Consider the following 26,302-nt stretch of genomic DNA (forward strand, 5'->3'; position numbering starts at 1 on the left):
GCTCTCTCTCTCTCCCTCGGTTCGAAAAACAGTGCGATGTTAGATATTTTGTTTATATATATTGCTTAAATAACTGGTAAATTTGTACATCTGGAGCTGTATACGTAATAAATAGTGTATCTTCGGTCGCACAAAACGAGCCAACCCTTCCCATCCCTTCGCTGTATCAACGCATGATGGCGGTACGCTAATGACCTGACGTAAAAGCAAGCTCGCGCAGTTCGCGTCGATTACTCGGGTCTAAGCCTTTCTAATAGCCTTTCCCCTTACTAGAGCGATTCACAGGCCACAACAGTAATAGGCTACACAGTCTCTACAGTACAGTCAGTTTTATAGTGTGATCGTGGATCCTGACCGGTTGCTAGGGTTTGCCTGCTACTACTCTACACTAGGAATTCATATTAATATATCAGTTCTCTATTCAAGGTAGTTCTGCTGATCGCGCAGCGCGATCTAATCAATATGATTCTAAACGGGCGTAGCCGGGTGTACGTCCCGCTTTCTGCAAATCTACTAAGCAGCATCACCCGCTTCCTAATAGTACCGGAACTTGTGTAGTACGAGGTAGTTGCGAACGGAACAGAAGTGTCCCCGGGGTAGAGGGGAACGTCACTACGTCCGATCCCGGAACCGAATCTCGATCGGTGTGCGCGGTGCTAGCAGGAACTGGAACTGTGTATCGAGCGGGCTGCGGTACTCGATTTCAAAGTTTTGGAATATCTGTGAGACCGGAAGAAGAAGAAGAAGAAGAAGAGTGCGTTTAAAGAAAGTGCTCGAAACGAATGCAGGGGCTCCACCCTTTTGCCTATCCTACCTTTGCCACCAGGAGCGTCAGCTCGATGTCGATCACCTTCTGGCCGGGGCACATACGCCGCCCGATGCCAAAGGGCAGTACGACTGATGCGCCCGGTTCCGCCCGCTTGTTCACCACGTTATCGTTCTCGTCCCGCTGCTCGAGCCAACGGTCCGGCAGGAAGCGATCCGCCTGCTGGAAGTTGTCCTCACTCAGGCAGGCAACTCGCGTATGGCACAGTACGAGTGTCTGCAGCATCGGAAGGTAAAGACAACAACAAGAATGATACCCGTAAGTACCCATGCGATGGCATGTGCGGCTCCCAAGCCAGCAGATTAACTGATACTTACTCCCGCCTGCAGATGGTACCCGGACAGCTGGAAGTCTTCCTCGAGGATGCGCGCCAAGCAGGGCGTCGTGGGCGAGATGCGGTACGACTCCTGGATGCAGGCCTTGGTGAACCGGGCGCTCACCAGATCCTCGTTCGTGATGTGCTGCACACAGTGGGCGAACTCATGCGCAATCTCGCGCTGATACTCCACCGTCTGGCTGAGGTTGTGCAGCAGGAACGAGAGCGTGTTGGATAGCTGCCGGGTGGATATTTTGGAACAGATGACGACATTACTATACAAAGCTCGCCACATCACACGCGGGCAAACGCCACTCACCGTTTCTATGGCACTGGTGATGAGGTCAATGATGCCGGATATCTTTTCCTTCGTATCCAGCCCCTCGGTCTGCAGGATGCTGATAAAGATGTGCTTCACATCGTTATCGGGACAGTTGAGCTGCTCTTCCTCGAGCGCCTCATAAACGATTTCCGCAATCGTTCTGTTGGGAAGAAGCGTTTAATCAAACAACGTTTTTTTGTGCGAATTTAAGGACACCCGCACTTACTCGTAGATGATCTCCTCACACCGGACAAAGTTGCTGTAGAGCCGCGTCGGCACGTACTTCCACAGCTTCAGCCCGAAGTAGCTCTCGCCGATGTACACGAACGACTCCTTGACCGCTTCGGCCAGCCGCATAAACTTCGCATTCTGCCGGTTGGTCGTCAGATAGCCCATGCGGCGACCGAGCACAAGGCAGCAGATAACTGGGAGAAGAGAAACGCACGTTATCGACCTGGGGGGGGGGGGGGGGTGACCTCCACATAACAGCGCACACTCACTCTCCAGCCCGACCGAGTTGGCAATGTCCTGGAAGTTGCGGATCGTGCCATCGTCCGCCCGCTGCCGGCGCACCAGATCGACAAAATCGTCACAGATCTCGTTGACCGACGGAATGAACGCCTGCAGCACCCGGCGGGAGGTAATGCCGGTGGTCAGCTTGGCCCGCAGCTCGTGCCACTTTGCCCCTTGGCTACACAGGGAAGAGAAATGAAGAAAAAGAAGCACAACATGTAGCGACATGAGGGAGAGAAGAACATACATCGTATGTTCCCCAGCGGCTCGTCGTGGCTTACGCGTTGATCAGATTGGTCACACCGAACCGGTCCGGCCGGCTGCTGCGGTACACCTCGACGATCTCGGTCGGCGGGCGGAACGGGTAGCGGCTCGGGTACCGGAGCACCTTCTCCATGTCGGCACGATCGAACAGGTTCACGATCGGCACGGTGTCGACGTCGAGCATGATCGGCCCGTACCGGCGGTGCATCTCCATGAACGTTTCGTGCACCTTGGCGTACCGGTGGCGGCCGAAAAAGTAGCGCCACTTGGTGCCGATCAAGGGCAGCCGGCGCGGTCCCGGTATGTCCCAGATCGATCGCACCGTCGGCACACCGGCGTCGTTCGGCGGGGGGGATGGTGCGGGCGGCGACACAGGCGATGTCTGCGCTGCGTTGCAGGCCGTTGCTGCCTGCAGTCCACCACTACCAGCTCCAGCATCGCCATTGTGCTGCAGCAGATGCAGCAGGAAGCTGCGGATCGACTCGACGATCTTCTTCGGCTTCGGGTTGTAGGACAGAAACATAAACAGCGTGACGAACGTGTAGAACAGCACGATCGTGACCGACATGGTGCGATCGTACGTCGTGGCGATGTCTGCGAAGTAAAAGAGAGAGAGAGGGAGAGTGATACTGGGTGGTCAGAGAAGAGTCCAACGGCGATCAACGTGGGTGGGTCGGGACGTTCTGAGTGACGTAACAATGCCGCCCGATGAGGAGGGGCATAGCGGGGGCACGAAAGAAAAGGGACAGTTGTCGGTTGTGGCATGGGGTTGATGTATCTGTTTTGAATTCAAGGTGAAGGCCGCCCGCTTTCGAATGGGATGATGCGAAAGGAAGTATTTGTTCAATTATCGGTTTAAGTTTGGTATTGTTTTTCTTTTAACCAAAAGTAAGATTATTCACCAAAGTCACCAAAGTTAGTCATCCCAAAGCCGGAATTAGATAAACAGATGAAAATGCTGGTCACTACCAGCACGTCGTAGTATAAAATGACCTACAATTAGGATACCCTCTCCGCCCGCCGCGATAAGGGCTGATTACAATTTCCATTTCTCCAATATCAACTCCCCGACGACAGCGCCAGCCAACAATGTCCCCGAAATGCCCCTTCAGCCCGCTCGATGGGACAATAAACCCATAAACTCGTATGTGGCTAATCGATGCAGCGATACAACGGTACAGCTGGGTAACGCGGGAGGGTAACACGCGGCGTCCTTTGAGCGTCCTTCAGTGCAGCACTGGTCGGCGGGCGGTTATCTTCCCGGTGAGCGGCGGTTTTGCTGTTGCGGCCATCGTGCGCGATAATTTGCACGAAATTTGCCCCAAAAAACATTCAAATCTTTACCCTACCCTCCGGCCCTCCGGCCCTTATCAACTGCAACTGCGATAAAGGTAAAGGTCGTTGATAGCGAATGTATATTTAGTATGTGTGTTTTGCTGCGTAGCGTTCCCCCTTATCTTTCGCTCTTTTAATTGAGTGTTTTTTTTTTTCGCTCAAATTAAGCTCAGCAAAACCAAAAGCTCGATTTGGTACTACCAACGAGTAACGAGTCATCGCGATCGTTTATCTTTCTCACTATGGTGAGATCACAAAATTAGCAAAGCGCTCACTTGATCGCTCACACTCATTCTCTCGCACTCTCTCACGCTCTTTCACTTTCGGTTCGGTTTGATCGATAAAAAAGATCATTCGCACCCAAACCTGCGTTGAGGAACGTATTAAGAAATAACTACTTATTTTAAGTATTTTTTTACAATACACGATGCACTTTGTAAAATTAAAACAAACAAAAAATGCCTTCTAAACCAGTCAGTTATGCTTTTTTCAGCCCACACAACTACGAAGCCATCGATCAAGCAGCAGCAGCATCATGTCGACGGGATACAAGGAGGGTTTGGGTGCGGAGGACGGCGAGCGGAAAAGAAAAGAAATACAAATCCGACAACAACAAACCACCACCACCGCCATCACCAACCGGCCGTGCCTCGCACGCGTCCCCGCTGAATATCACGATCACGGTCACGGCCACGGCCACAAAACGGCACTCGGGATCGCTTGCGTTCTCGCTCGCCCGTACGCTCGCTCGCTCGCTCACTTGCGCGCCCACAGCCGGCCACTCTCTCCCGCAAGCGCGCTGAGAAGCTGCGTTGGTGTTGCGTACCGCAGTGAGTTATGAAACGAGTTTGGCGGTAAGTGTTGCCTTATGCTTTTTTTATCTTCTCTCTTTTATGATTGCTCTTCTACTAATCAGATGACGTAAATTAGGGGACATTTTTGATTGGCGTTGGCATTGTTTGTGGCGCATCTCTAACCCTTCCCTATACTACCTTACCCATCATCATCTCAGTACCGATGCAATCCATCCTGTATCAGATCGCGATCATCGATCCGGTGGTTAGAGTATCCCGATCGCAAACGGCCCGTCCCGACGCAACGGCAGTATCCTGTTCAAACACGTTCGGGACGCCGCAGCGGTAGCGGTGTCGTGTTAGTGCACAATTAGATTAGCCTTCTTATTAACGCGCGTCCAAATACACCTACAGCACAAGACTGCGAGATGCGTGCGTGCAGCTGGGACTATCCCGTTCCACTGTGTGGCGCAGGTGGCCCCACCAGGGCAGAACTGTTGCTCGAGCGGCGGCAGCTGTACAACACGGGAGCGCGCTTACGCCCCGCTTATCAGCGCGACGTTATTTAACGAACTAATTCGGCCACTGCCGAAAGAAGCGGGCCAAAAAACAACGGAGCGGTGCGATGTCGCGGGTGTAGCTGCGTCTTGGACGTACTTCGCGGACACTTCTCTCCCCCCCCCCCCCCCCAAGGGCATCGCAAAAACACCTGCCCGGGGGTCTACCTGTTAGGGTGTTGGTGGTTCATGATTTGGTGATCTTTAAATTCGATCCCGAAACGGTTCTCTCCCTCTTTCTCTCTCTTTTTTCGCGAGTCTCTCACTCTGGAGGGGATGATAAAATTCGAAACATAGCCTCCACTCACCTCCCTCTTCCCTTCCTCCAAATGTCAAACAAAGGTGCTGGTAATCGGAGGAGCGATTGGTGCTGCAAGCTTTTTGCACACAACTGACCGGTACACATTGTATGCGGGGCTTAAAGCGTACTACGCACTATGGGACAGATGCGCAACGCGTGATGACAAATGATACATTTGCGTTTTACACTTTGCTTACCACAGGTGGCTGCGTTGCACATGGTTGTGTTTGTTGAGTTGAACCAATACTGGTAAAATACTTCAAATGGGGTTTCTCTAAATATGCGTAAAATGTTTCAATATTTAACAGCGTAATTTATTTCGCTTTATTTCCACTGCACTTCATTTATTAAAGTATTTATGTAAAAGGAACCTTCTTTCCTACACCTGTTTTTTCACAACCTGTGCTTGCGGTGATAACTTATCATTTTAACGATTATAGCACAGCCGACGCACACTTCTGAACGGTTCGGCGAAAAGTGTGATCAAAGCATAGCTACCCCTACTAATAAATGTTATGCAAAATGGCTGATTACTGCTGAAGAAATACATTTGCGGCTGCAGTATTGCTGCAGTTCGATTGGCCGTTTTCGTTTTGCTGTGTGTACGCTTTTCTGTTCAAAAACAAACAAACAAAGTCCGTGTTTTGCTACACAACAAACAAACAACAGTGTGGTGGGGTTGCTCTGAAATTGGTTTCAGTAAATAAATACCTGCTGTATTTAATCGGTTGTTGTTTCATTTTAATATTCAACAATTTTGCCGCAAACTCAAGACCCTTTGAAAGTATTTTTGCCTGTCTTTTATGTGCGATAAGGTGCAGGTTGAAAGAAGTAAGCCCACTTTTAACACATTGTTTGGAAATTCGAAAAAGTGTATATGTAAATATGTAATTTTAATTAGTCTCATTTATAGAAATTGCACCAGCACGATTGTTAGCAATTAGTCATGTTTGAGTACGCTGTAACAAGGTGTGAACCCCACCGTAACATACTATGGTTAATTACACATTAACTCATCGACCAATATTACTTTTTTCCTCTAATAAAGTTGTAATTGAGTGAAATGCGAAACAACCACACGGTTGCCATGACGAAATGGTCACACTGGAGCAGTAAGCTAGCGTTCCCACTTGTTCATAGAATTGTCCCACCGTGCGTAGTGATGCGTACCGAATGAGATTTGTAGGCGCAGAAACGACAGCAAATAAAAGGCGAAAAAGAGAACAAACACAGAGACGGGGAGAAAAAGAAAGAAAGAGAGAGAGAGAGAGAGAACGAGAGAAGTGGAGCGGAATCAAAACAATTATTAGATTGCGGTACACTATCTATCAGCTGACCGAGTCGCTCGTGTGACGTTCGAAAGGTGGCTTATCATTTCATTGCCACGAACGGTGCGGTATGGTGCTCTTGAAATTTTAAACTGTAACCGACGAAGCAACTTCGGATTCTTTCGGAATAATCTGCACTATCTTACAATCGTTTGTGTTTTCCTTTTTCTGTTTGAAATATACAATGTTTGTACTTGTTTGCATCAACACTATCAGCATAGTCAACAAACAACAACAACAAAAAATCAAAGAATAACCGTTTGCACAATTGCATTGGTGCTTTGGTGCTTTGGTTCATTGAAGGAAACAAATCCCAGTCAGCTTGGCGCTCCCCCATTTCACACCGACCTACTCATTGAGAGCCTCACCGATCGCCCACCAGCAGTAGCGCAGTACCGGACGTCTCAACAAATGCCAAGCCGCACGGTAAACAATCATAGTTTATGGGCCCGTTGGAAGCTAGAAAAAGAAAGTTGCTGATGAGATTGGCAGTTAGATAAGCGTCCGCTGCAACCTTTAGCACCTTTCAACGTACGCAAACGGACAGCCGGCCGGCGATGTTGGTGATCACTATCACTACGCCAACAATGTTGCACAAAATCGGACGATGATTTAATGCTATGTTACTGTTTTGTCTTCACTTGTTGATGTTGTTTTGCCTCCGCCCGTGGATGATTTGTTGTGCCAAAACGCTCCACCAAATACAGCCAACACACAAACAAAATCCCTTTTCCGTGCAACAACACGTTGCTAATTAATGCGCGGAATGGATTTTTATTCAAATTTCCATAAATGACAAAAAATGCGCCACAGCGATCACACACTTTCGACCGAACATTATTGCATCCACACATCTCCACAGCATCTCGCGAGATAAATCAAAATGGGGTTTTTGCAAAATTCTGTACGCTCTCGATTTTTATTTATTTTTTCTTCTTCACTGATTCTGAGTCTGAGTGTCTGGGGCCCGAAAATATATTGCGCCGGTGCGTCGTTCTGCGGATATTTCAATGTCAAAAGGGTAATGATCGAGATAGAGAGAGAGGTATACGTAGGATTTTTTGTTGTTTGTATTATGATTTTGCTTCGTTGTGCTCAAAATTTCATTCCATAGGTGCTTCCACCTCAATGGGAGGGTAGAAAGGGCGGAAGCAGAGGAGGATCAACGTGTCGCTCTTCATACGCAACCCTTCCCACTATTGCCCACTGCCTACACCCCCAAAGCCGGGGGTTGCGCTCGTCGTAAAGCCGGATCGGAGAAGAACCTTACCGCCGCTTAAGAACAACGATCGTGCCGCTAACTTTCCAGGGTGATGGGAATTTGCGATCGTTCCTGGTTGTTGTTGTTGTTGTTGTTGTTGTTTTTAACGCGCTCTAGAGCTTTTGAACGCTACAGGTAAGAGGCGCCCAGTTTTTTTTTTACACATTCGCGATTTATTGGAGAATGTTTGACAGAAAAGGAACAGGACAGCACACGGTCGAGGCAGTAGGAAAATAACAAGAATATTTGCGTAAGACAGGTTTACCTAACAAAATTATATTTAAAGACGCGAATTTACTTTGAGTTGTTTTAAGCCCCCCCCCCGCCCCCTCCCCCCGCCGTGTATGTCTGCCAGCGGACGACGTCGACGATCGTCTCGATTTGAAGCGCCGAGCTGGCGTCTCGTTAGCACCAAAGAGAAAGGGAAACAGTAAAGCACCTTTTGGTAACCCGATCGTGAGTGATCGGCGTACGAAATGATCCTCTGCGCGCTTTGCACACGCAACGAATGGTTTCGCTGCGTGTGTACGCAAGCGGGTTCGTCGCTAGCGCGATCGCACACCAAATCTTTCGTTTCGAAGAGATTCTTTCCCTCCCTGTGCTGCCGGGAATGTTTTATTGCAGGTTGACCGTGGGTTGCGGTGGATTGTTCTACGATTCTTGAGTATGTGTGTGTGTGTGTGTGTGTGAGTGAGAGAGAGAGAGAGAGTATGTCACACATAATTTTAGTACGCAATCAATAAGCTGTTTATGGCGTAGAGTAAAACTTATCCCGGCTTTCATGGTTGTGTGACTTTAACTGGAGAAATGCTTTAGGAGAATACTCTGCAAATTGTTGGTGTGTTTGCAGACTAATTAGCTGCAATATCTAAGCGTTTGTTTAAATTTCTACATATTTTTTTATCCCCAATTACACCCATCAAAGGCGATTTATTTTTAATACACAAATACATCAATCTGTATGCTTTTTTTCCTTTGTCTACATGATTCCACTTCCCCTTTCCAAGCTTAGAAGCCACTTTCGCGTTTGTTTTGCTTCTCTTAACCACACAAAGGGAAGCTTCTGCGTCCCAAAATAGCGCTCGCGCGCGCCTCTAAACCGTTTCGGATGCTAATTAAAACCAAACACACACACACAGAAACACTCAAAACTCCTGCTTGAAACTGGTTTGCATTCCCCCCGGTAACAGCAAGTAACGATCCTGCCGGGGCCGGTGGTAGCCTCACCCCAAACTCTGGTGGCTAATTAAAAGACTCCCGAATGTTAGTTTTTCCCGCTTTGTACCTTCCCGGCTTCCTTTCAGATCGTGTTCTACGGCTAAAAACATCGCAGCCTTCCTTTCGATCGTGACCTTCTACCGATCGATCGGGAGGATGGAACAGAGCTACAGGAGGGGGAGTAGGAGGTATCAATACGGAAGGGCAGACTTCCCGGTTAGAGCAATCCGCTGCCGGTCGGCATGATCCATCCCCGGGCCTGCTTGCCTTACTTTGTTCGACTGCCCACTGCCCTCACACTCGCATCGAAATCGAAAGGGATCGGCACATGATCCACATGCGCCGTGGAAAGTGTGTGAAACAGGCGAGGTCGGATGGCCGGGTGGAACGGTGGCAAGATCGGACCCCAAATCAAGCAAATAGGGAAGTGTCGGACGCGTCCTCCTTTTCGTATGCCAGCCCAACCGCCGCCGCAGCGCTATAATTTGACGCCGCGTTCGTTTCGTTACCGCGGAAGCGTCTAAACTCTCGTTTTCTAACGAACGCGGTCGCAATACAGGAAGCGTGTGGCTGGTGGTCTGTCTGGCTTGGCTGGCTGGATGGCTGGCTGGCTGATTTGCTTCATGCATATAGGCACTCACACACAGCACCACCGGTTCGGCACCGGACGAGATCGAAAGTTTTAGCAGACCGGCGGCGAGTAACTCTCACCCAAAACCGGTGCCCAGACGTACCTCCCTTTACCTGCTGCCCGTCCCTCCCCCCCCTCTCTTTCTCTTTCTCTCTCTCCCCACAAACCACCATCTGGTGGCTTCATTTCCATTTCAAGCGCTAAAGTTGACCGATTTTTTCGGTCTGCCCTAACGCCCGAGAGACTTGTTGGATTGTTGGGCCTTTGGGACGAGGGGTAATGGTGATGGTGGTCGTGGTGGTGTTGCTGGTGGGAAAAGCCCAAGCCAAGCAAAGGTGGCACACAAAGTTGGCGGAAGGAAAAAAAAGTATAGGGAAAAAGGGGGGCGACGGTGTAAGCATAAAACTGTGTCAAAAAGGAGACGCGCGCCTGTTACCCCCTTTTCCTTGGAGCTCACGGGCCCGCGCTGATGTGTGTGCGCGTGCTCAAGAGTGCGTAGGTTTTTGGATAACCGAGCATAAAGCATGCGCCCGACCCCGCGCGTGTGTGTGTGGTTTGGTGTTGCTGTGTTGCTGAAAAGACTGGTTTTCGCTACTTTGAAAAGTGTTGCCCGGAGCGTGCGCAGGGTAAGGAATTGGCATTTCAATCGGGATGCATTGGGGCTTAGCAGCGAGCTTTTGGTTTTGGTGCTGCTAACGGGGGGGGGGGGGGGGGGGGGGGGGTCGTAGTAGCCCCGGCCGATCATACGAACGCTGGTGCAGTTTTGTTTGTGTTTGCAATGCATAAACGATAGCTAAAAAAATTGGAAAAATTAACACACAAAATGTATTAAACATATTTCTTGGTAAAGTGGATCATCCTTAAACTCAGCCATAGATGAATCGTTTAGTTCAGGGATCGCTAAAATTCGGACTCTCTGAAAACTGAGTTTCGCAATTTGATTTGGATGAAACCAACAAGAAGCCGCCTTTATTGTCCTTCTTAAAAAAATAAATTTAATTTGTTTTTATTTATATTTGCATGGTGTCGATTACTTGAAACAGAATTGTTTTTTAAAAATAAATAAATAAATAAATAGATAAATACATACATACATAAAATAAATAATAAAATATAAAATAAATAAATAAATAAATAAACAAACAAATATTGTAAAATGGTTGTTGTTGTGAATATTTCAGTTTGCGTTGTTCTAGGCTTGTCTTGGCTAATTTAGACACAAATGAAAGATCACATTTCTTCTTCAAAAAAAGAAGTAAATCTCTGAAGAGCTGTTTTACAATTACATGTTATTCGCTTAACTTTTCTTTTGCATCCAACATTTTCTTTTCATTTCATGTAGTTTATTGTCAACTCGCACATCCTAACAATATGTCCATCGGGCAGGTTTAAGCTTCGAATTGAGCCCTACATCCATAGAATGACCAATCCTCCTTATAGATACACCAATCAGTAATACTCAGTAACAGCTCGTTAGCTATTAAGACAAGCGTTAGAATAACTACAATAATATGAAAGCTTGTTTCAGAAACTCGGCAAACGTTCGCTTCAATTCCTTTCTTTCCCAATTCCATTTTTTTGTGCCAATTTAACCGAGCCCCGGTTTAGCTTAAGCTTGGACAAATCTCCAGCCATCCGGCTAAAGAGTGAACTAACAACGCACGCCAAATTAAGCGCACAAAATATGATAATTTATCATGCACTGTTAAAAAAAACCCCTTTTTGCACCTATGCCGATACTCTAAACATCGTCGTCGTTAAATCAACCCCATACACGGCACGGAGTACGACGAGCACGTATGTGCGCACAAACCACGGAATCCGGTTATTACCGGTGGTGGCGGTGGTGGTGGTGGTGGTGGCTTGTGGCAAGAAGCCAGCGGGCTGGGGTTACACTTTCAGAGAAAGGTTCACCCATGCAGGCCACGATTAGCATTAGAAGTCCCGATGCGCACACCACGGCGTACAAGGCACGATCTTCGCCGGGGCAGGCTTAACGTAACGGAAGCGGCTCCCTTTTTCCTCCTTCCCTCACAGCGTGCCCAGCCGCCGCGTAGCTTAACTGCCGCCGCGTGATAGAAATTTCCCTTTCACATAAATCTACATCTGACCGTCGTTTGCGTTACGGTGCCGCGGTGCAGGAATGGCCGTGCCACAGTATTGAGATGCCAGGGAAGCGGGATAAGAAGGGCACGGGTGAAGTTTTCCGAGGGCCGAGGGCAAGTGAAGCGTCATTACAGGAACGAGTTTTCCCAGTCCCATTCCCAGCGGTGAGTGAGCGTGTGTGTGTGTGTGCCAGTCTCATCCCAAACCTGCCTGCCCCGGGTTCGTTGCTGTTTACGTTATTTAAACGCGCAATCTCCTCAACTCGCCTCCGTCCAACATAATCGATCCGCCGATCACAGTAGGCGCGCAGAGGAGGGGCGCGGGCACGATCGATCGAACGATCGTACGGAGAGAGAAAGGTACTCCTCGCCCTCCCCCGGTAAAGGGAAAATGCTTCGTTTTCACTATCAATGCTCTACCGAGAGGCACGCGTCAATTACCAATACGCCTCTGCCCCTCCATCTTCCCTCTTTCCGGCTGGTGTCATTCATTCATGATCACAACATCTCGGAGATTGATTGGCGACAAAAGAAAAGTGCCCCCACCCCTCCCCCTGCTCAAACGCTTTCTCAAAGTGTCATGTGTCTCTCCTCACAACCCACCCCCGCCCCACCACGAACTGATCCATCGTTTCGCCGGAAATTCAATCGATTGATTGCTTTGTCCCCTGTGTGCCGCTCATTAAGTTGTATGCGCTTGTGTGAGGGGAGAGAAAACACGAACCGAATCGCCACTTATGGTTGTTGCATCGTTTGCCTTCGCCAAAGGGAAAACAAGCGCACCGGTTTTTCTTCTGCCCGGTTTGGGGTTCTTCTCTCGCTCGCCAGGCCCAAATGTGCCCGGGATGGACGCCCGTTTTGTTGGAGCGTGAAGGCACATCGGACAGTTACATAACTGTTGCCTCGGTGGGGAGCGGGGGGAGGGGGGGAGGTTTGTTGTTTAAGGCGTGCGAGTAGAAGGAAAAACCTGCAGCAGCTATACGAGCGGTGCGTTTGAGCGAACAAAAAAAAGAAGAAGAGTTATGTTTCCCCTCCTTTTAAAAGCGGGTGCAAGTGCCATGGGGACGCATAAAGTCCGGCATTCGGAAAGGTTGGCAGGAACATATGCAAATTCTTTTAAATTTAAATTAACGGAAAAATAGTGCATACATAATAAATAAATAAATAAATAAATCAAGAAATAAATCAAGAAATAAATAAGTAAATAAATAAATCAAGAAATAAATAAATAAATAAATAAATGAATAAATAAATAAATCAAGAAATAAATAAATGAATAAATAAATAAATCAAGAAATAAATAAATCGATAAACGCATAAATAAATAAATAAATCAATCAATAAATAATAATAAATAAAGCAAAATAAAGAAAACAAGCGAAGTAAATGAATTAAAATAAATGATCACTACTAAAACACTAAACCACGATCTTCTTCCAAGAATTAAGAACCTCTTCAATCGTTTCCAACCAATGTTACAAACGATCGCCAGTACAAACTTCTGACTGAAAAACAAAGCGAAACGTGGTAGGACACGACAAAAATAAAAATAGCTCAGGAACGTTTTCGCCCCTCCCAAACAATGCTCTAATGAACGTTGAAGCCGACCACCGAAGGTCGAAGGGATCTTTCCAAAGGGACACACACACACACAGACGCCATTCCATTCCTTGTTCGCACCTTCGCCCGCACAGCCACGGGGCGCGTCCCACGGATGGGTACGACCGTTCGCAAAGACAATTGCCTTCTTATTACTATCATCATCGGTCATCATTATGCTTCATTACCTTTCCCCTTCTCCCCTCTTCCCTCTGAAGCTATGCATTCTCGTCGCTCCGATCCGATTGTTCCGGCGAGATGCACTGCACAACTGCGCAACGGTGGCTATTTTATGCTGCTCGTCACGATAAGAGCTTAATTCTAGATTTTCTTTTTTCTTCGTTTCTTTCTCTCTTTCACTTTTTCTTTAACCACTTTTCCTCTTTCCGTTCCTTCACAGAGCGCCTTACACCTGACCTTCGTGTGGTTTGCAATTGCTCTTAGCTGTATGTGTGTATGTGTTTTTGTTTGTTTGTTCGTTACATTGCAAACATATTTATGCCCCAAGAGAGGTATTTCCTTGCAAACAACAAAAACAGCAAACGTATTGCCCTCGTTCTAGTAATAAATCGACTGAATGAAAAAAAAACAAATCAGCACAAGCAACCCAGAACGAATGGTACAAAGTTCGAAGTAGTAGAAAAAAGGGCTAGTTCCTATTCAAACCACGATCGTCCCCACGATCGCTTGCGACTGAGCGCTTTTGCAACGAATAGACAAAACCGAAAGTTTGCCTCGCTTTGCACAAAACAAAAACTGGCACAACGGCGGAAGTAGACGTCACATTATTCCCCCTTTCCTCTGGGAATCACATGTGGAGGAAGTGAGTGTGTGTTTTTTTTTCTTTTTGACGATTTATCCTCACGTGCATTATCATTGGGATCGGCTTCACTACAGTGGTTTTGCTACACTTTGCATAAATAATTCTACTTGGATCGGCAATTTGTGACGTAACTAGCTGGTAAGATGATACTGGTTGTTGGGGTGTGCGACAGGCCAAAAAAAATGTGAATCGATCGAAGTATTGAAAATGTAATGTGTCATTTGATCGCTGTCGCAGATCGATTACTCCAGAAGCTCAATTATGTATAGTCTTCAATTTTTATTTATTTTTTGTGTATATGTGCAAATAAAATCAATTATCGGCCACCGTGCTTTCCTCACAATTACCAAGCACAGAAATTAACAATAAAAAAGGTACAAATTCATCCATTTTTGCAAACGTCCTTCCAAACAGCAAGCGAAGGAGTTTACTGTGTGCTGGTCAGGTCAGGCGGAAAGCTGACGCCATGGTTACGCACAGCAAGCGTAGTTGTGCTTGTGCCCCAGCAAGCGCACCTCTGACGTAGTCGTTCATTCATAGGAAAACTGTGAAGCAAATCAAAATTTTCGGAAAGTAGTACACTACAACCGCCCCGAAAAATGTCACCGACTGCACAATAATTCATGGCCCTTAAAAAGCAAACACTCGGAGCTGGGCCCGGTGTCCAATATCAAAACAAATGTGTTTTATGTGTGTCGCACTGTTTCTTTTGCCATTCGACTGACGTAATGCCATCGCGCGCGTAAGCGAAGCAGTGAGAGCAGTAAGCAGAGTACGACTATTGCCTCCATCAGCGCCCTAGTAACGAGTTCGCCTGTTTGCTGTTTGGTTTGCTTCCAGCAAGAAGCTTTCTGGTGCTTTTACCATCCTCCACCCAGCGGAAGAACGTGCTGGGAAGGAGAGGGGTTGTGGTCCATCAAAACCCGACAAATGGGTTTGTTGACCAATGCGTTCGCCAAACGGTCTGCAACGCGCTTGATCGTGTTGACCGTGACTGCTGGCCAAACTGCGCACGCCGCAATTGATTGAATTCGTGCCAGACTGCAGGTGCAGAAAGTGGTTGATATTGAATATTGAATATTGAAAATGATTCTAATTATCAATCCAATCGAACGTGCCAGTGTAGCTGTGTAGCTGTGATAGCTGTTACACGCACAGTACGCAAAATGGGATGATGTGAGACTGGTGTTACTTGCCCGTTGGCTCTACAGAACCGGCGCGCACCGATATGCAGGTGAAGGTGATGTCCGAAAAACCGGTCCCAGTAGAAGAGATATGGTAATGTAACGTGCTCTCGCAGTGAAGTTTTTGGGTTAGATATGACCGAGTAGAATGATACTTAAATTAAAGTTTTATTAGCTTGTCGTTAAGTTGCTGTTTCGAATTTGACAGAAAGATACATTCGTTATATCATGGATTGCTTGTATGATGAAATGCTTTGCCAGTTTTTGGTGGTAAATTTGAGGAAGGCAGATGAAGTTGTGAATTCAAAATCTTTGGAGCCTATCGTTTTGAACTAACCCCCTTCAAAATGCTACAATCCCACGGATACATTAATTTGTCCTGTTGTATTAGATAAAAAACGGTTACGATCAAGTGATCATACACGATTTGTAGGAGGAAAAAAAAGGAGGCACAAATAAGCTTCCTTTTATCAACTGTAGGCCAGTAATTAAGACACATCTAATACGTTCTGAGAAGGATGTAGTTAGTCTTTTGCAATTAATCCTGGTTCGAACTGAGACATCTTGGAATTGACATGATAAACAAACCATTGATGATCATTCCTTCAAATCAATTCCTATTCACCAATTCAATAAAAACCATTCAAAATTTTAAAGTGTAACCCATTTCCTACTGCATTTCAAGGGCAAACACTGTGGTCTGAACTCTCACTGCACTTACTTTACCACCAAGAACGATTCCGTTCGTTGTAGCTCAAGTCGCAGCTCATGCTCCCGGTACAGTGGCAGCATCTGCGTCAACTTGTGCAGACACACCCCACACATTAAAAGCAGCAGTAAAAAGCTGCCGATGATGATGTAACTGTGGAACTGTTTATTGGTGTTAATGAACAAACCAGATTCGTCCGGAGGTAAGAAGAATCGTGCCAGTTCCACATAAAACCTGTAAAGTAAAAGCCCGTCCGAGATGGAAAACATATTGAGAAGCGCCTTGAGCGTTCTTTTAGCTCCACACAAGCACACACACACACACCCTTGCAAGAACGGAGGGATTACTGTTTTCCTCCTCCGGGGTGGTCGATAATGGTGTGGTAAAATTGACAATCGGTCGTTCCCAACCCAAAAGGGTTCTAGCGAGCGGGAGCGGAAAAATGGAAAGCGCAAAGGACTCGCAAAGGAATCTCTCTCCCTCTCCCCATTCCAGGGCCAAGTGTTTAATTAAAGCAGTGGACGAGAGTTGGGACGGGACAGCAATCATCGCTAAGTGTTCCCCTTTTAGGAAGGGAGGGCGGAGGGAGATAGTTCTCCGCCGTTCCGTTCGGGTTCTTATCCAAGAAAATGATGCACAAACCACCGTGCGAAGGGAGAAAAGGCGAACGAAACAAGTAATAAACACCACAATTGTGTGCGAGGGGCAAGATGTCGCAAAAGCAGGCACTCTGCTGGTAGACGCAGGGCATTCCGTTCATCTCAGACCCAGACCCGGTGGCAATTGATGATAATGGAAGCTTTGATTAAGCAAACCGTACCATCATCAGCTGCAGCAGCAACACCACCACCACTACGGGGGCAAGCCGTTGGCGAAGGAATAAGATTCTAAGTAGCGTGTAGCCTTCTCTCTTAGCAATCGTTCTGGTAATTATTGGGAAATGTTGAGGCATCGGGGTAGGACCGGCCTGCCGGGACAGCACTAGACGACAACTCTTGTCGTCCCGTCTAGACGACGAGCGGTCACTGCACCGGGACTGCACCGTTAAAAAGATCGGTTGTTCGGGTGTGTCCGATCGCTTTGTGCACTAAACTAAAAAGCCACGCGATCGTGCAATCGATCGGCATCATTTCGGTCGCATCCATTGGAAATGATGCCAAGATCACGCAGCTCAGACCGTTTAATTAACAAAAACCGTGTCACAGCACAGACACAGCACAGACCCGGTTCGGTTTCGGTTAACAGTGACACTGAAAAAAGATAGCGCGCGGCCGCACGAGTGCATCTCAGGTCAGGTCAGCCGCTGGGATGACACCCAGAAACACGACCGTCGACAAGTGGAGAGGGAGAATCCATTGGGTTCAATGAATCCGACATAAACCCACTTTTTCAACCGGCGGGAGGTTGCCCCAGTTGACTAAATTGACCCACTGGGTGTAGACAATTTTGTCTGCTTTTGTGACATCTACCCCTCAGAGACACAGCCACACACACACACACACACACACACCGTGTGTATGTGCGTCTGTGTGTATGCAGGCCGTGATTTATCTCAATCACCCAATGCAACTATCATCTTGCCGCGGATGCTCACGCAGGCCGGAGGCGAGGAGTCGTGCAAGCCAAACGGAAGATAGTTTGTATGCAACGTAGCTAAAATGGCTGTGTGCGCGACGTGCGGCCGTACAAACGTCTGACATACTTTCACTTTCCTTTTGACCACAGCACGGCGGGTACCCAGCAGTAGCAGCCGCCACCGCCGCCGCATCCGAGTTGGCTGTGGATAAAATGGATGAATCAAGCGCATCACAAGCGGCGCGGAGACAGCTTGGGAACTGGGCCGGGAGGATTTCTTCGGCAATTGATTCGGCCGCTTGCCGGCAGTAGCAGGCGCAGCAGTAGCAACACAGCAACACTTACCAGTTGACTTAACTCAATCGCTGTAAATTGATGTCAAGAACTCTCCCACCAGTGGCTTAAGGGCGTATGGTACGGGCGGACATCGACCTAGGGCAGCCGTTCCGAATTGGGATGGCGCAGTTGGGCAAAGTTGAGGATAACAAAAAAAAACAACACGCGGAAGTACCATTCAATTGAGTTGGTTCGATGACATCTGGAAGAGGAGGGATGTTCCAAGATGAAGATCTTCCCCTTTTGTCCCTTCAACTCCGGGGACAACTATGCGGGGCTTTGGAGTTTGTGGAGGGTCTCATTGGGAAGATACCGCCCTGGAGAGCGAAGATGTTTGAATCGTTGGTGTTAATTGATGTCAATTTCCTCCCAGGATACGATCGTCAACCACCCCTCCCAAACGTTAGCCGTTATTGGTCTGGATTGCGATCAATTTGCGTGCTGTCTGCAGGAGAATGTTTCCCGATTCGTTAGTCTTCGGCTGAGGCTCTCAATTGCCGGCAGGGTGTATAAGATACAGGCAAACGGCTTCTTGGTCTCATCAACGTAACGTTGGGTAATATCAGAAATTCACTTCTTCGTTAGCATCATAACACGACTCCTAAAACGAAACTGCGCTTCGTACTCCAGAAGTCATCCAGAATATTCAACCCTTGTCATGATACTCTCTGTCTCTCTCTCTCTCTGTCTCTCTCTCTCACAAACATAAACTCCCCAAAAGAGGTGCTGTTATTTGTTCTTAGTCACCCCAAAGCGGGACCGAAAATCCCTGCTCATCCCTTATGCGTTCTTGTTGTTTTGGGGCACCTCGAAATCGGCACACTCAGACACACACACACACACACACACTCCTCGAATGACGCAAACAGGGTCATTTGCCTTGGTTGGCCGGAATGGCAGGCGAATGACCCCTTTGGATGCGCACCTCCTTCTCTTACCTTTGTGTGTGTGTGTGTGTGTGTTTTATTCGGTGGGAAGAACCCAAAACCCATCGAAGCGTATCATCAAAACATCAAATCGTCCGCAACCACCCACCGTCCCCAGGTTCTACTCCCAAGGTTCTCTCTATTTCTCTCTCTCTCTCTCTCTCTCTCTCTCTCTCTTCTACTCCTTTCTTCAAAAACAAAATCAAAACAACAAGCCACACGTACAAATTAGTACGCATACCCATACCAATGGCAGCAGGCACTGACAAAAAAACAACAACATTCCGCAACATCGTCAACAACAACCACGGGCGGATGGTTGGTTGGCCCCTTCGGAGGGTCTAGCGGTGCCAGAGTCTTCCCGGGTGTTTTGTTTTGTTTTTGTTTGGAATCTCCGCACAGAACAAAGAGAGACGAAGAGAGCGACTGAGAGAGAGAGAGAGATTCTGGGACTGTCCGTTTATTCACCTGCACTGACCTACGCCACGACCGCGGATTAATTCATGCCACCAGCGGCCTTCCCTTGCACCCTGGAACGCTTCATATCACAACACTTTGCTTTGGATGAGTGGTCGTGTGTGTGTGTGTGATTCCTCCCCTCCTCCCCCACCCTGACTAACACTCCCCCAGGGCCATTAGATCAGCGTTCGTGGTTGATTCTATTGCCACTTTTCCAAACTTATTCGCCCAACGAACGAGAGAAGATCCAAAAGAGCGGGAAAAGTACAACCCCAAGAGAGAGGGAGAGAGAGAGAGAGAGAGAAGAGAGAGAGGGAGAGAGAAGAGTAGGCCGTTGAACTTTAAAAAGTTCTTTGACTTTCAGCCGTTGTTTGTGCCATTATGGTCAGCGAACTCGCCACACACAGGTACGAGGTACGGGGGGCCGTCTTGGAGCGTCTTCTTCGGAACGGATTTTTCGATCACACAGAGCGGGACGTTTGCCCAATTCCCCGGGATCGGTCATGCTACCCCTTCCGTCCTCTCCTTTTGCTGCTGTTGTTGTTATCATTGTGTGTGTGTGTGTATGTGTGCGCACGCGCAGTGGACAGAAGGGAATCAGGTTCTGTTTGGCCCACCAATGCCCACTGGCCACAGTCGTAAAGCCGGGACGGGTCGGATGTTCATAACGGTAGAACTGCAAAACGGTTCGCTAGAACCATCAATCATAGATCCAGTGTGCGCTTTTTTTTTGCCTTTGTTTTTCTATGCTCTCTGCCCTCTATGTGTGCCGTGTGCCAATGTTTCGATTTGAGTTTTATTTATTGCAACAGGAAACAGTTTTCCCAGTTGGTGGCGCAAAAATTCGCAACCATCCCGTTGATACGCCGCGAACCGTTGCGGGGCACAAAATTGCGGTCCATTTCCGGCGTGTTTGTGTGTGTGTCCACATTCACCCTGAGGGTGGTTTCCAAATCATTCCTTGCTGTGAATGTTCCATTCCAACCTGTTGTTGTTTGAGCTGGCCAGTTTCGTACCGTAGTTTTTCTTTCTTTCTTTTAACAGCATGATCGTTTCGAGTTCGGTAGGCGGTTCCGAGCGGTGGTGCATCCGAGCGTGTTGCATTTGGCATGGCATGGAGCGCTGCGATTGAACCGGTTTAATTCTGGATCTTTTCGGCTATCGTGCTGGCATCTGCTCCCGAAGCGGAAAAAGAAGCGAAAAAAACAGCTGTTTTTCACTAATCGAAAGCATAACGCTTGATGCAATCGTTTCGTACCGGTAGATCCGATGTGAAGAGCCGATCAGCAGCAGCAGCATCGAGCGGGTACGTTGACCCGGGAGCCGCTCAAATTGCATAAATTGTAGATGAGTTGAGCTGCTCTGCCGTGCCGTGGTTGTTCTATTTTTAGGCTCTTCTGCGGCTCTGCCAGCGGCAATGATTGGCAGATTTAAGCAGCAGCACCCCGCCCAGGGCGGGGGGAGGGATTGGGCGCGCTTCTAACTCATGGCGCGTCGCCTGCTAACCTCGAAGCCCACTGAAACGCCGTTGCGTAGCGTGGTGGTAAGCATTCTTCCCGATTGGGCTCCCGGACGATGGGTGGACAAACTGTCTTTTGACCTAGAATGAGGGGGAGGGGTGCGAGCTGGAAGATGGCAAACACGCAGAAATGCCGCGTGGACGATCGCTGCCCCTGTATGCTGCTGCTGCTGCTGCTCCCGGGTGAGAATGAGTGATAGAATGAAAAGTCTCCCGTTAAGCACAGAACAAAAACAACGAAAACGAAAAAGAAAACGAGAACAACAACAACAACAACATAGACCCCGTTGCACACTCCCCGCTCCCCGGGAACACATTGCATCATCAAGCCCCCCTCTCCGCAGGCTGCTCTGTGTCGGTGCTTGCCACACGTCCTCCACGGCACACCTGGGAGCGGTCCTGTTCCTTGCCGGCTTTTCCCCCGTCTTTTCTATTCTTTCCCGCTATCCCGTACTGCAACGGTGCACATGCTTTGCTTCCCCCTTTGGAAGCTTAAGACTCCCGGGCACCGCACCTCCCGGCCGGTCACCCCCGGTGGTTGGTTTTATTTTCGTTATTTATTTTTATTTGCCCGTCTCGATTGCAAGCGGGGGAACGTGATCGTAAAGCAAAAAAAAAAAAAGGTTGCATAACATGCGCGATCCCTGGGGAGTCAGTGTGTGTATGTGTGTTTATGTGTGTCTGAGTGTGCGGCTGGTTTTTTGCGATGATGCGAAGGAATGCATGCGGCATATCGGGGCACCGAGCCGACAAGTATGGCAAGTTCATTCCTCCTGGCGCCTCCACGTGTGCCTGTCTGTACGTTCGCGCGTGTGTATGTGTGTGTGTGTGTGTGTGTTTGGTGGGAAGTTCTACGCCATGATGAGCAGAGCCAGGAGAAGTATTTCGACACATGGCGATTTTACTTGGGAGTTGATCGTGGACACTTTTATGTTATATTTTTCAAGTTGCTTTAACGTTTTGAAAAAATAACGAAAGGAAAATTTTCATATAATTTTTGGGGAATTTTGATCCATGTGATTCATGTGGATTTGAATAAGGATAAATGCGAAAATCGTTTTAAAAAGGTATAACAAAACCGATTATTGTGTCAAAACCAAATTAAAGATTATAAAATATGAGTAATAAGAACAATTAGATGATTTTTAAAACATGCACAAATAATGTGTAAAAAATGAACATAATAACTAAAACACGAAAAATGACATGCAAATAAAAAAAATAAAGTAGGAAACCCAAATCGAAAAATGAAACAAACAAACAAGGTCGCGACAAGTAAGATAGAAAGTATGAAACCAAGAGTAGTTAAATCAACTAAAACATGATCCAAACATACAAGCAAATAAAAGAAAAACTTAACATCACATAGAAGCTCCGGCCCAAGAACCAATAAGGTTAATAAAGTTAATAAACAATAGAAAAAGAGAACAAAAATAAAACATAGCTCAGCTGTTCGGAATCTTCTGAACTATGGAAGTTTACTTGATTATCTGCTATAAAGATAACATACAATAACAACATTACAGTAAGAAAGAAGCAAGCATTTCACGGCCCCACGGCTGTCCTTCGTCGAGCATCTGCTAACAAGGAAGTGAAGCAAGGTTTAGGTCGCATATCTCATCGGATACCCAAGGCCAGAACGATATGGCGAGCGAGTGTAACCATCATGACCTCGCATCCCCTCATTCTCCGTTTTTTTGCCATGCCCCTTCAATGTCATGATCATCCCGTGCGCCGAGCCCGTGCAGAATTCGTAATAAAAACGGACCCATAAGAACACGTTTTTTTGGCAATTTAAGCAACACATCTGAATACGTTTGGCCAAAATTTACCTAAACAATCCGCCTCCTTGCAAAGCGGCAAACAACCCGGAACATCGAATGGACCGCGAAAATCCTCCCCCGAAGTCGGCCCATATCGGACAACATTCGAAGGCGAACCTCGCCACCTCTTGATCTTGATCGGTCCGATCGACGGAAGGATCGGTGTTCCGGATGGGGTGGGTGGCTCACCTTCAGCCGCGACTGGACGCGATGGCGCGAATTTGCATGGATCGCGCGAAGTGACGACGAAGTGAGCGTGAGGTGATGAGCCGATTCGCGGTAGCATCCGCGATAGTGTCGTCGTTTGGAGGGTGAAATTGATCGGTCACAAAGACGCTCCATAAATCACGACCCCCTCCCTCTGCGATCCTCCCTCTCCACTTACCCTGCTCCAATCGACGTGCGTTCAGTGGAATGGGAAAAGAGGAAACGACCACACACACACACACACGCACACCTTGTCACGGTAACGATCGATGGCTAGAGAGCGATCGATTTCCGGATGTGACTTTCCTCACGGCAAACAAGTCGCCCGTTCGGCGTCATCGTCGTCGCCCCGCTCCGTCGTAGCCATCCACCGTTTGGTGCGAATGTCGAATGCATAATCCATTGTGCTGCAAGGTGAGGGGGCAGTAATGGGGCTCGCCGCATTATGCAATTTGCCTGCAGAGGATCGAACGCAGTTTTAAATGCGTTCTTTGCCTTTTCGCTGCCCTTCTTTGGGGAATCCTCTTCGTTGGCATCGTTGGAGCTTTTCTCCTCCCTCCAGCCAGCACCTTCTGCACGACGAAGATGATCTTTTCCAGCCACCCATCGCCGCCTCCTTCGCTGACATCAGCTGACGATTGCCCGTTGTCAATTCAGTGTCGCCGGATCGAATCTTATCGGGTGACAGTGTTTGGTGTCGCTTGTGCTTCTTTGGGCAGCCTGCATTGTCATCAAGGTCAATAGGAAGCGCCAACAGTGTGTCGAAGGCTTCCGGAAACTAATGCAGTTCCCGTGGAACAGCCCCCCCATGGGAGGGACTAGATCATATCATTCTGTCCCATTTTGAGGCGCTTCGATTGGGTTTGGGGTAAATATGTACCGTGTAAACCATGGTGGTGGGAATTGACTGCAGGGAAATTACCGGTGCAATCTGGGAGTCAATAGTTATTTTCCACCCATATGTAATCATGTAATTCTGCTACAATATATTGTTCCAATTTCTATAGAACTCAAAAAAGATGTTTAATTTAAGAAATTTTGCAATTTTCGTCCCTGCAAGTCACCTTTTTTCTACAATAAATAGCTGTGTTTGTTAAAAAATATTTAATTAAAGATTTGTTTTTAATTAAAGAGACAAATAATTGGTATTTTAGTAGAAATTAGGCGGCAAATACTGTATAATCTATTAAACTAAACAACACTAAACAACCCTTGTTCAGTGCAACAAAAAGAGGTCTTAAAACAGAAAATACAATGTACCCAAGTACCAGCAAGATCGCACACAAGATAAGTGCTAAAAGCATGAAAATGCGAAAGAAAAAGTAGCTGTGCCAAAGCTGCTTCGCCAAGTTGATAAAAGTGATGTAAAAGTAGCCAATTATAGCGCCAAATGCTGCGCGTCAAGTGGAGCTAAACCCAACGTTATCGCAGGCAGGCGTGCATGACACCAAGGTTATTTGCATCCGTCTTGATAAAGAATGTCTTCGGTGTTTCGTGTGAGGCACATGTGCTTTAATCTGACGCATTTTTATACTTTTACCATTTTTCGTCCGTCTCATTAGTTGCTTTTCATAAGATAGCTTCGAATAGTTAAACACTTTTTACTTGGCCGTATAAAGTGTGAGCGATTGGCTGAAACAATGAACTTGAAAATGGTCGTTCAAAGTCATCGCCACTGTTCTAGAGCAATCATCTGCCCAGCGGAAAACGGAATCAGATAACAACAACAACAAAAATCACGGTCATCTGCTGGTGGAACAATTTAACGCAACAGACAAAGAAAAACAAAAACCCCAACAAATGAACAAATCGATCGAAATTGACACGCGCCTACCATCATACGCGCGGACGCCCTAGTGCGCTGCCATCCCGTTCATCCCGTTGATGAAGTTGAATTAAATCGACGGCCGGAGGACGGGTGAACCGTACTACGGGGCGCAATTGACGAAATGTCCCCGCATGATCGTGAACTTCACCTCCACGCAAGATTCGTGGTCGGGTGAGGGGTGCTTCGATCGAAGTTGGCTATGCTCAACCCTTCGCCAACGTTCCTTTGCCGCTCCCTGGTTTGTGCAGGGTTAGAAGTGACAGCGAGAGTAAACACGGTGACAAAGCATGAAAAAGCCTGCACATCGTCACCGGGGAGGTGACCAACGTGACGGTTGTTTTTTTGCTCGTTTTTTTTTTTTTTTTGGACAACCAACCGCGGTGGAGTTCATTCACCCCGGGCACACAATTCTGGGTGGTGCTGTGGTGGCTGGCGCCAAGATCGTGGATGCGCGGATGCGCGGTTGCGTGTTTGTGTTTGGCGTGTCGTCGTTATCTGCGTGTCGTCGTGGTCCGAGAGTACGCTCCGCACAAGCTGGCTCCGGTCTTGGACTTGGCGGTCCGATTGTAAGCTGGCAATAAATTAAATGTTTAGACATGCTCCAGGCGAACCATTACCTATCACTACGTGCAGCACTATCAAAGGAGAGCAGCCCTAATTAGATGAATGAGTGTGTGTGTGTGTGTTTTACATACGTGGCATAGTAACATTGCATTGTTAAAAGACACCACTTTTACTCTACTATTAGGAGCGGTTTGCTGTGTTTTGCTCATAGATGGCGCTGCCTAATGTACCCGGGATTGAGAGGATCACATGATCACATCTCCCATCAAACACTCCAATCGCAGCAAATAAAGCCGGCAGAACTTGGTCCCGATACGGTCGATCGCCATTGACCCGCATTTTTTGGCCAAATTTCACCCTCGCAAAATTCCAAGAAATTGGCCCGGATGAAATCATCCCTCATCGGATGTGTATGTGTGTGTGTGTATTTTTGTTGGACGTTCCTACCGGGGGCGGTAGTAGTACCATCTTATCGGTACCAGTGACACAAGTTTGTTTGCGCATCTCGATGAGTACAAAAAAGACAGAACAAACGAACACAATTTCGGGTGTAAGTGTACAAAAATGGCAACGGTTTTGTGCAAATGTGTATGCCATTGCCCTGCGGAGATGTAACAAACAAAAATTGTGCGAAATTTACGCGAAAAACATGTGGTCTCCCTCCCGGCAGCACTTGTTTGAACAAAAATTCGGCTTTGGAGTGTATTATTTGCATAGCTGAAGGTGTGGTTGAAGAGAGGAGGGGGGGGGAGGTGCTTTGACGCGTTTTCGATCCTCCAACCCCTAAACCTCCCCCTGCGATCGCATCACCGTCCGATTGAACACTTGCACAGGGATCAATGGCACACCGTCTGCATGCGGCAGGGCGAGTTGAGGTTCCTTGAGGGGCACGAAAATTGAAAAAATCAATCCGCCCTGCTTGTAACTGGGAGTGTTTGTTGGGTTTCAACAACGTTGGTGTTGATGTGATTAATATTGT

The 26,302-nt window shown here is 47.6% G+C and overlaps 1 protein-coding gene across 3 annotated transcripts in view; it reads right to left on the reverse strand.

Annotated features, from left to right (window-relative positions):
* Positions 1–39: 39 nt before the first annotated feature.
* Positions 40–26,302, reverse strand: part of LOC120954001 (ecdysone 20-monooxygenase) — a 28,244-nt gene continuing 1,981 nt past the window's right edge. Inside the window, exons 1-8 of one of the 3 annotated variants that reach the window (XM_040374491.2) lie at positions 5,426–5,743; positions 2,259–2,835; positions 1,965–2,155; positions 1,691–1,889; positions 1,462–1,624; positions 1,144–1,380; positions 815–1,042; positions 40–720 (exon numbers count right to left, since the gene is read on the reverse strand). In XM_040374491.2, the coding sequence (XP_040230425.1) occupies positions 613–720; positions 815–1,042; positions 1,144–1,380; positions 1,462–1,624; positions 1,691–1,889; positions 1,965–2,155; positions 2,259–2,835; positions 5,426–5,447 (1,725 nt within the window). In that variant the 5' untranslated portion in view covers positions 5,448–5,743 and the 3' untranslated portion in view covers positions 40–612. Of the gene's footprint in view, positions 721–814; positions 1,043–1,143; positions 1,381–1,461; positions 1,625–1,690; positions 1,890–1,964; positions 2,156–2,258; positions 2,836–4,573; positions 4,988–5,425; positions 5,744–26,302 lie in introns of those variants that run through there. The other 2 variants (XM_040374490.2, XM_040374492.2) reach the window with 2 other exon arrangements.

Source organism: Anopheles coluzzii, chromosome 2 (assembly GCF_943734685.1).
Source record: "Anopheles coluzzii chromosome 2, AcolN3, whole genome shotgun sequence".
Lineage (NCBI taxonomy): Eukaryota > Metazoa > Arthropoda > Insecta > Diptera > Culicidae > Anopheles > Anopheles coluzzii.